Raw genomic sequence first — 11104 nt, forward strand, 5'->3', positions numbered from 1 at the left:
GGCTGCTGCTGCTGATGATGATGATGAAGCGACATCAACTGGCCATGGTCAACTCACCGTTTTCTGTCGGACAGATAGATATGGCTTGACGAAATCACCTAGCGCAAGGTTGCATTTCCCTAAGCTGCAGCTAACTCCACTGATGTGAATTCGCCGGCAAAGCGGTTCAAGAATAATTCTGTGCGCCGCGCACGCGAGGGTTGGGCTGCTAGTAGAAGAAGAGAAAGAAGAACTGCCCTGATGCCGCAGGTCCCCGCCTTCCTGCTTCGCCGAAGGTCGGCGACCGACTGGCTACCCGTCATCGGAGTCCTGGCCACGTTCGGCTGGGCCTACTACGCCTACGTGCACGTCTTCTGCCCAGCCCTGGTCAAGGATGACGTGGAGCGATTCTCGCTGGTGTCACTCTTCCTGCTGCTCCTGCTGATGGCACTGTGGTCCTTCCTGCGGGTGCGTATTGCGTGCGAGGTGAAGGCGTTGTAGACAGACGTGGATATGTCTAGGATGTCCGATGGCTGTAGCCGAGGCCAGGGATGAGGAACATTGCAGGGTGAGCTCTCAGCTGGTTTTCCAGTTTATTTCATTTTCTTAGAGCTCCCTCTTTGCGGTATTACATTTAATTAATTTATTTAACTTTCTGAGAGCTCCCTCGTTTGGGTAATACATAAGGTTTGGAATCAGCAGACTAGAGATCAAAACTAACAACGCCACGTGTGTTTATATACATATAGGATGCTATTTAAATTTTCAGAGAATGATCATGGAGGACAGGTTATATCGACGGTATGTTGGGAAAGGCAGTTCCAGTCTTTAGCTGCACGTGGAAACCAGGCGGCTGGAGAAGTGAATCTGTTCAGAGACAGGAAAGCATGAAGCGAGTGGCTAGAGCGGTGACGTATGTATGATGCTGGCATGGTGTTGGTGCACGATGAAGTGACGAGTAATAGAGCTGGTGGTACAGTAATGCGGCGACGAACCGAGAGAGACGATATTGCAGATTCAGTTTTTAGGGCTGAGACACTTACCTCATATGTATAAGATGAATTAATGACCCTCGGAGCACGAGTTTGGACTGCTTCTAAATTGTTTATAAGGACAGCGTAATGCAGGTTGCCTATGGCGCGTGCATATTCTACTTTAGGTCGAACGAGTCACTTGCAAGATAGAAATTTTGATGCGAGCCGAGGCGAAAGTTAGGTTTTAGTAATCCCAGTGAACTGTTACGTGATCATATCAGCTTAGAATCTTGCGCGTTGTATGTTAGGTGTTTAGACAATGTGATGCTTTAATATTTGAGTACGCTGCACGCGTGCGTGTGTGCCCCTGTACCTATACGGGGTAGCATAGCCGAGGTTGGAGATTATCGCAAAGATAAAAATTTTGCCGCTTATTAACGAGTGTATTGAAGGGTGCATGCTCAACAGTCTCGCAAGGGGACAGCAGTTAACACTTGGTAGCGAGGTGCTGGAAATGGTAAGGGAATACGTCTACTTAGAGCAGGTAGTGGCCGCTGATCCGGAACATGAGAAGGAAATAACTAGAAGAAGAATGGGGTGGAGCTCGTATGGCAGGTTCTTTTGAATAATGAGTTGCAGTTTACCAATTTCCCCCAAGAAAAAACTATACAGCAGCTGTATTTTGCCGGTACTCGCCTATGGGGCAGAAACGTGGAGGCTAACGAAAAGGGTTCATCTTATGTTAAGGACAGCGCAGCGAGCTATGGAAAGAAAAATGATAGGTGTAACGTTAAGGGACCGGAAGCGGGCAGAGTAGACGAAGGAACAAACGCCGGTTAGTCACTTCCTAGTCGAAATCAAGAGGAAGAAAGGGGCTTGGGCAAAGATGTAATGCGAATGCAGGATAACCGCTGATTCTTAACTGCAATGGAGTTAATTCCAAGAGAAGGCAAGCGTATCGGGGAGAGCAAGACAGTTAGATGGGTGGATGAGATTAAGAAGCTTGCGTGGATACGGTGGCCTCAGCTGGCAAAGAACAGGTTTAATTGGAGAGACATGGGAGAGGCATTTGCCCTAGAGTGGGCGTAGTCATGCTGGTGGCGATGATGGTGAAAGGGTGCATTAATGGTCAGATCACAAGTAATTTCACTGTATTAACAGTGCAATACAATAATTACGTTTTCAATAAGAAGTCCCGCAGTCGAGGACTGAAACGGAGCTCTGTTTACATCATCATCAGATTAGTTGTTTCGAATGGCGAACAAAGGTTTATCTGGCGATAGTGCTGCCTTTAAGGATAACTGCTGGCTGTGAAAGTTGCGTTCATTCCCTAACCAATCTGCACTCATCATGTCTGTTGGCGTGTCTTACATTATTGGACAATCCTAAAAGTGTTCGAACCTTAAACGCATAAGTGACGAACACTTATCTAAGCTCCCAGAGCTATTCGAAATTTTCTCCGAGAGATTTCACGTCTTCTCCACAGCGTCAGCGGGATAACAAAGTAAAAGAGTACGGTAAACTGCGAGGCTTTCATTGGGTTGCATTTCAGGCCACCACTGCGTCCATCCCGCCCGTGTCCAAGCGGTACTACGTGAGCCCCGGGACCCGCAGCTTGATCGAGGACAACAAGACGTACGATGAGCGCAAGGAGCTCCTGGAGGCGCTGAGCGATACGCGGGGAATTTTGACACGGGCTAAAGACGGAAGCGTACGCTACTGCGACCAGTGCGGCCTCGTCAAGCCGGACCGCTGCCACCACTGCTCCTCGTGCAAAAGGTGCAACTTTACATTTTGAAACCTGAGTGAAAGAGTCTCTGAAAAGCGTCCGGCACATAGTACTGTACCAATCAGACGCCCGTTCGCCTTAGTGCAAATTAAATAACGCATTCAAAGTTTCTCGTCAGCAGAGTTGTACGATTGGTAGAACCCAGTGTCAGTAACAAGTTGATGGCGTTGGCCGTCGGAGTAGAAAAACACGCGAACAATTTGATAAGATCTAAGTTTAAGTTCAAAATTGGTGTCATAATTCAAGGGTATAGAAATATTCGGTGAACGTCAAACAGGAAGATGTCGAGAAGTTAAATACTATAATAGGACCACTCTATAAGAAAAACAACTCCTTGCATTTAAGGAAGAGCGCAGACTATCTAAGAAAAAAAACTTATTACAGTGAAACAAAAAAACCGAAATGCCCATTACACAATACGAGTTACCTTTAAGGTATTAATGATCATGTTAACAGTCAAAGAATTGAGGACACCATGATGACAGCAAGCAATCATATGTGTAAGGAATGATTCTGCGATTGCAAAGTAGTTCATCCTAGATCGTTCCTCACAACGCTCCCACGTGTTTCGTTTGCGGGCGCCTTTCCTACTAACGATGTTCAAATAGACAAAATTAACGGGGTAGGCCATACCTTTAAAATTGTGCTTACTATGATAGCCAGGAGCTGCTCTGATAAAGTTTCTTAGGCAGTGTAGGCGTTGCAGGTCTGCAGATGATCTACACGAACTGTCTGTAACCATTTTCAATTTTAAGTCATTGCTTCTTCGAGGCACAAATTGCATACCGAAAAATATATCGCAGATAAACCATAAGCGGAAAATAACGCTCCCGTCCACCACTCTTCACAAAAGCATGTTCTATACATGTGGTCCCAATCCACTTAAGAACGTTGCTGACGTTCGAGACTACGGATCCTCTTTGTTCTATGCACCTCTGTAATGCTGCCCTGGATTTATTTCTAAGCCACGGAAATTCCTTCTGGGCATCCGAAATTCTGATGCCGAGAAGTACATTTCTTATTCTGGTCTTACCAAGTGGATAACAAGGAGACTTGGTTGACCCGCCACTTTAGTCACTTAGCTTAATTAAGTTGAGCTGCTCTCACAGGCAATCAAATTTTCGCTTTCTTCCCCGCAAGCATGCTCTTTTTATGTTAATCTGTATTAGAATTAACTCCTAAATAATCCACTGCCCTGCAGGTGCATCCCGAAAATGGACCACCACTGTCCCTGGCTCAACAACTGCGTGTGCTTCAGCAGCTACAAGTTCTTCCTTCTCACGCTGCTCTACGTGGCGCTGCTGGCAGTGTTCACCTTCGTAACCACCTCTTCCTATGCGTGGGACGCCGCTAACACGCTGGAGCTGACCGCCGGAAGCCTGGTACACATCTGTTTCCTGGCGGTGGTCGCTGGCGCCCTCACCTTGGTCGTGGCTGGCTTCTTCAGTGCCCACATGCGCCTCGTCTACAACAACGAGACCACGCTGGAAAGCATCCGCGCTCTCTCCTTCACCGACCCCGGGGACTCCTTCGACATCGGTCCCTTCAAGAACTTCACCCAGGTGATACTCGAGACAACTAGACAACCACTGCACAGTTATTTCGTTAACTATAGGATAAGCAGTACACCCGCGAATATATTGATCTAGCCATGGACACTTCAGATTTGTTGTCGAAGTGAGAGCTGTTTATACGAAACCCCTCAGAACGGAGCTTCAGGGTCGACCGATGACTCTTCGGTGGTAACCTCCTGGTGGTTGCACTGCAATCACACGCAAGGGCTGACAACCATAGGGGCGTGTTAACTGCCCAGCAGGTCGCGCCACAAAAATGCCCAGTGAACATCATCATAAGGCAGCGTGAGCCGAGCGTGTGTGACGTCAGAGCGCTGAGCGGAGGAGAAGCGCATGCGAGCATGCAGCAGTTGAAGTGACGTCATAGCCAAGCGTTTCTTGTGTCCTCGTTTTTTCGCGCTAGAAATTTGGTAGATCTACCAAATAGCCTGCAAGAATGTTCTTCCGTGAAGTCACAGCGCGCAGCAGTTGCATTGCTATTGCCGATTCACTGTAGAGGAAGAAGCCCGCCGCTGCGCTCAACGGCATGAAGAACATTGCCGTTGCAGAGACAAGATCGTACCCGTATCGTATATGCTGCCGCACAGGCATGCGATCAGCTTCGGGTACAGATCGATCATCACCGGCAGATGTAAGCTACTTGCGAGCATGAACAGCATAGGCGATCGAGAGAAGAGGCGGACTTGGCTGTACGGGACTTGGCTGTACGGACTTGGCTGTCGTCAACGAGCAAAGCGCGAACTTTCATCTATAGCTCTCGCTGTATAATGAGCTAAGCAGCTGAGCTTAGCACAGTTGGATTTATTTTTGTTGAATGGTGTGGTAAAGGAAAGCATATTGTGCGAAGCTTAACGTCCCGCAGTTTGCCCACGTGCGTGCAATGATAGACGCTGTAGTGGGGGCTCCAGATTAATTATTCCCTGTGTGGTTCGTTAAGGTGCACTGGCATCGCGAAGCAACCGTGGGTTTTTTAAACATGGCCTACATCAAAACCCAGCAGCTGCGCTGCGATTAATCCTTGACGTTTGGCTCAACAACCCCGCTCTTCAGACGCTGAGCCAGCGCAGCAAGTACCGAGAGTAATGAAAACAGTACAGAGACACTTGTGGCTCTCGAAATTGAACGACTGGTTATAAGTATAAAAGTCCGGCTGTTATTTTTTTTCTATACCGTCTTTACGGCAATATACCGTCTTTAAAATCTATTTTCTTCACGATTTTTAAGGTTTCAGTTGTTGAAAGTTTAATGGCTATGAAGAAAGGAAAGGCACAGTCACTGTCCCAGTCTATGCGGACACCAGCACCGCTCCATGAAGGATTCATGAAGGACTGAGTAAAATAAATGAGAGAGAGAGAGTGTCTGGGGTCACGTAAGTATAGGTGGGAAAATACAGGCAAATAAGATTATTTTGTCTTATATTCATTCGCGTTCGCGGTGAATAAATCAGTTGGAAGTTGCGCCAGTCCCGTCTAGCTTTCTGTGTGTTGTCTGTTTCGGCGCTACAACCATTTTCTGTAAACATGCACCAACTAGCCCCCCAAAAAGTATTACTCAAGACAGCTCGTTTAGTTCGCGTTCGCGGTGAATAAATCAGTTGGAAGTTGCGCCAGTCCCGTCTAGCTTTCTGTGTGTTGTCTGTTTCGGCGCTACAACCATTTTCTGTAAACATGCACCAACTAGCCCCCCAAAAAGTATTACTCAAGACAGCTCGTTTAGGCGTACTTCTAGTTATGTGCTAATTCCATCTACTTCCAAATGCCTTATTAGTCAGAGGGCATCCTTTCCATGCTCATGACATCATGCCTCGCGGTCCTTGTGCAGGTGTTCGGCACCAGCGTCTTCCTCTGGCCGTTCCCCGTCTTCACGAGCCTCGGCGACGGCGTGCGCTTTCCAACGAGGCTGCACCCGGACCCAGACTTCGTCGCCGAGATGGAGCTTGGGCTGGCTCGCCGCCAACTTTCATCTAGTCTCCTTGGAAAAGACGTTTCGTTTAGCCTGGCTTCCACAGAGACCGGCATCGCTGAGCTTAAGCCCACGTGGAGAACCCCCTCCTCGAAGGGTCCAGGAACTGTTCGTGTACAGATTTCAAGTGCCTCGGTGTCTCTAGAACAAGGAGACGCATCGGCTGATCAGCGCGTGAAAGCAGCAACCACTCTAGTACCGCCTGCCTACCAACCACGGCCTTTCCTGTGGCTAGCGGCGACTGCCAAACAAGGGCCTCTCGTGCATCCCGCCAAGGAAAAAGCGACTGCGCAAAAGAGAACGAAGACGTCGTGGTACTTGACAACCTACCCACCTTCGGGAAGCGATCGTTGCGTCTGCGATTTGTGATGAGAGTGTAGGGTGACGTCGTGGAATGTGCCTGACATATTTGACAGCGTAATGACTGTGTAGTGACGGACCTTGGAAACATTACAATGAGCCCAGGTTTCAAGGAAATTTACTGATGATCCTACAGAATCGCATACACTTGCAGTTGGGGATGACAAGAGGACTTACGCGTATATAAAGATCTATGGCAACAAGCGCGGTAAAATGCTTAGGAGAGAAATATCTTATTTTGGGTAGGCCGGCACTAAACGCTAACCTAAACACACATGAACACAAACACACACGAACGCACACGAGCCTGAGTAATTATTTCGCGTCATCACTTAAATGTGGACTGAGAACTCGATACAATTATTGATCATTGTTAGCGTTTTTCTGGCAGCATAAGACCGATATATGGCTGAGGACATTGAAATTTAAAAAATTTTCTGTCACTCCATTCGAACTCGTTACTACTTGGTTCTATTTTGAACAGAATGGAAGCGCAGCATAGCTTTTTAGAATGCGCGGAAAAACTTTCTTATTGACGCATCCTTTTCATCTGCGAAATCGGCCGATGATGCCAACAAGTATATGTCGTCTTTTGGAGTTTTCTAAAGCATATAAGAATGCATCGTTTTCAGTGAGAGTGATATCACTTTTTAAGAGTGCAGTAGCCTATTGATTCAGACCAACATCTAATTCATTTTACATATTTTTCGACTCTCGGGTCATTTGCCTCCTCTATGAGCAATGACAATATTTTATTAAATGCTGGGCGCGTACGATGTTGCGTGCGCATAGCTGGAAATACACCGAAGTGAAGCTGATGAAGGAATGCCGTTTCTAAGCTCTCAAGCTTTTTCAGTGCACAAAAATTCCTTTCAGCAGTAGGCCGTATGCCTCAAGGAAACAAAACTGCTGCTCGTATAAGCACAAATACGGCTGTGTGTTTCGTTAACAGAGCTGCTGTCGCGAAATTTGGATAAGTATTAAAAGTTTTTACTTTTCAAACATCTCTCAGTAATTTTTATGCATTAAATTTGATGATCTTCCCCTTTTTATATTTCGTAGTTAATTTTTGAATTTTAACCAAAAGGCAACTATTAGCTTGCACCAGTTTAGGCTGCCCTATGCCCACGTCGTGATTATGTTCAATGTCACTAAGGCAACAACCAGAACAACAGTTCCTCTATATCGCCTGCCGTTAGCTTTCAAAAATACTTTCTGTAGACAGCACAGTAAAGTATAATAGGTCATAGAATTATGTGCTTGTTCCTGCAATTGCCCATCTGCCTTAAATATCTAGCACTTCAATACAAAAGGGTGTAAGAATGCCAGCGGCAGAGTTGCGTTTTTTAAAGGCACAGCACTCCAATATCTAGTCAAGCAGCATCGCATAGAGGGAAATAAGAGAAATTTTCTGAGAACGCATAAGAACAAAGTTAATAACTCTTGTTCACATACTTTCTAGTTTTCGGAAGCCGGAAAAAAAAATTGGAGGTTCTTGACACATTGTAATAACTCTTGAACGCGTAAGAAAACAGTAGGAATCCCCTCACTAGAGAGTTTGTCGTCGTTTTTTTGTACACTTTGCTTAAACAGCACTAAATTCATTTAGTATCTTCCATAGATGTGCGTTGCCTTTAAGATCAGGTTTTCAGATGTTTTTAGGCAAAATTTGCTCGGAGGCAAAGCCAGAAATTGGGTACTCTTCCCATGAAGGTACGTAATTACGCTCTACAGGAGATGGTTGAAGTATGAGGTGGACGAATGCATAGAAGCTAGAAAATTAGAAGGGAAAAATCGTGGCATGCACTCGGTTACTAATCATCAGTGCATTTTGTAATCTTCACTACTATAATTTTCACTGATTTCTACGCGTTGGTAGTTTTCTGCGTGCGTGTGTGAAAAACACTTACTGCACAGAATAAATCGAAGCTAGTTTGGTGTACAAAGCTGGCGCGAGCGGCACGCTAGCACGATGAAAGAAGAAGAAGCATTTCACCGTGAAGACCGATTCCCCCGTCGTGGGTATGTGCCATTCAGCCCGAGGACATCATCATCATCATCATCACCGATCTCCCAGAGTGGGTATGTGCCATTCTGTCATAGGCTACAACAAGAACAACAACCAACTGACTTCCATGGAGGCTGTGCCGGAAAATAACGCCTCACCGGCGCCTGTTGGTTCGAAGTCGCCTGAAGCTGAAGTGTCCAGAAGCTTCAGCAAGCATGCGCCAAGTAAGCGAAGCTCTGTATTCGTCGGAGCCTCCGCCTTTGGCGCCTGCACTGTGCTGGCGTTGCTGCTTGCCCTATCCCAGAAGCATGCGCCTGGCCAACAAAGGAAATCGTCCTTCTGCTGCCCGGATGTTCTTCAGGACTTGTACCGCGCAGCCAACTCGACGATAGACCCCTGCCGCAGCTTCTTTGACCACACGTGCTACGCCTTTATGACTGCGACAGACGACCGCCTAAAAGAAGCCGACCTAAACACTGACCCTGTTGACGGTTTTCCAAAAACCGAAGCGGGAAGGGCGATAGCCGCGTACTACCGCGCTTGCGTCCTGTCGGAAGGAGACACCACGGCCGTGGGGAGAGCTTCTGCAGGCGCTATTGCCAAGGCTAACAACCTGTCCAAGAACGCTTCCATTACTTCTCTAGGACTTCTCACTCTGCTGATCGATCTCTCCCTTAAGTACGGCCTGCCCTCTGTCATCGAGTTCAGTATCGGGGCTGCGGCAAATCTTACAACCTACCTAAAGGTAACTCCTAGGCTTGTGAACGCGACTGAAGATCTTTCACCCGACGTGCTCGATGCACTAAAGAAGGATGCATTTGTGACAGTAAACGAATTTTTGTCATCTAACGTTGGCATTGCAGATATGGATGAATTCTTAAGTGAGGTGACGGAGTCCATGGCAGAGTCAACCGAAAAATATGCACTTGAATCAGTAGCGAAATTCACCCCTGGTGTCTCGGCAGAGCACTGGAAAGAACTCGTCGACAAGTTCAACGTCACTGACCTTGATGCCATCTTCAGTGTTCCAAAGCCAGCGTTAGAACACATATTAAATGGCGTCTTCACGCCCGAAAAGCGAGAGATCGCTGTAGTTTCGGCACTTGTTGAGGCGTCTGTAAAACTCGGATCGAGTTTAGTTATGCATACCAACAACACTGAAGCAAAGAAGCTTGCGTGCCGGAATAAAGCCAAACAACTGCGGCCGCTTTGGATCTTGGACAGCATTCAGCTCATGGAGAGCGACTCGCAAGACGCTGCTATTAACAGAGCCTACACTATCGTCGCAGACGCTGTACTCCAGAAAGCACGTAGGGGCATGCAGGCTGACGACTTCCAGAAGCTGAATCAAACGATCAAGGAAATGCGCCTACTGTTACCTTCAATGATAGTTCCAGCTGACCTCCGAGTTCCGAACATGACGTCAGTCTACGCTAACGCAGAACTGGTGACTCACGCATACTTGCAGCAAACCCAACGACATTGGACGTTCACATTGGCTGCCTCCGAAGATTTACTCGAAGACTTTCAGAAGAGATACGTGATCATGAATGGCAACGTGCTCACGGTGCCGACTTCAGTGTACAGCCTTCTATCCTTAACGGAAGATGCAGAACCTATGCTCCTTATGTCAACAGTTGGCGTACATCTGGCTGACTCACTGTGGAAACTCATATTCACCGGTACGTGGAGTACCGCAACAAATACCACTTTGCGAGTCTACCACAACTGTATAGTGGAGAACAGCTGGCCATTGATAGAATGGCCCACCAGACTACTCTGGCTTAGTGTGCAGACGAGCCTAGAGGCCAGCAAGAATGTCGACTGGGATTCTCTCGTCGACACAAATATTCCACTGACAGTGACTCACCGGCAGTTGTTTTACATGATCTTCGTTCACTATTCATTGTGCCAGTCGAAGCACCGCAACTACCAGATTTTGCGGCATGATGTGGACATCTCGTTGTCTGGCTTCAAAGACTTCTTCGATTCCTTTCGCTGTAACGTCACTGTGTCCAAAACAGGGGATGTGTGTTCGCTCTGACTCTGCCCAATGTGTGGTGACACAGCATATTCGCTTTGATAGAAAACTATCTGCGAGTGTGTGAAATTTTCAGGAACATGACTGAGTTTACTAGGAATCGATTCTCTTGAAATGCGTCTTTCTGGAGTCTTTTGGGATGAACGAATAATTGGGAGCTGCACCATAAAGCAAGTCGAAAAGATAGAATTCATAGACATTTAATAAATACTGTTTTGAAACTGGTGGGCCTGCCTGAATTAGCAATAGTGAATTTTTTTCTTCAGGATTCCTTGTAGCCAACACCTTTGGCATCGAGAGCAACAAAATGAATACACTGTGGCAGCAACCCGGATGTTGACCCCTTACCGCAATTAGACGTTTTCAGCTGCATGGGTTCTCTCCCTAACACTTATTCTGACCGTGTAAAGCTGCCAC

General features: G+C 47.0%; 1 protein-coding gene across 1 annotated transcript; it reads left to right on the plus strand.

Moving 5' to 3' along the window:
- The first annotated feature begins 240 nt into the window (after positions 1-240).
- Positions 241-6647, plus strand: LOC149358534 (palmitoyltransferase ZDHHC15B-like). Its single transcript, XM_089568849.1, has 4 exons — positions 241-447; positions 2506-2732; positions 3944-4304; positions 6138-6647. The coding sequence occupies exons 1-4, from the start codon at positions 241-243 to the stop codon at positions 6645-6647; spliced, it is 1305 nt and encodes a 434-aa protein (XP_089424975.1).
- The last annotated feature ends 4457 nt before the right edge of the window (positions 6648-11104 follow it).

Source organism: Amblyomma mixtum, chromosome 2 (genome assembly GCF_055824585.1).
Source record: "Amblyomma mixtum isolate Tamu chromosome 2, ASM5582458v1, whole genome shotgun sequence".
In the NCBI taxonomy this organism is placed as follows: Eukaryota; Metazoa; Arthropoda; class Arachnida; order Ixodida; family Ixodidae; genus Amblyomma; species Amblyomma mixtum.

Excerpts from the sequence above, each read along its gene's own strand:
- LOC149358534 (XM_089568849.1), top strand. The coding sequence starts at position 241 with ATGCCGCAGGTCCCCGCCTTCCTGCTTCGCCGAAGGTCGGCGACCGAC. Across the intron at positions 448-2,505 it reads CACTGTGGTCCTTCCTGCGG|GCCACCACTGCGTCCATCCC; the intron begins GTGCGTATTGCG and ends GTTGCATTTCAG. Across the intron at positions 2,733-3,943 it reads CACTGCTCCTCGTGCAAAAG|GTGCATCCCGAAAATGGACC; the intron begins GTGCAACTTTAC and ends ACTGCCCTGCAG.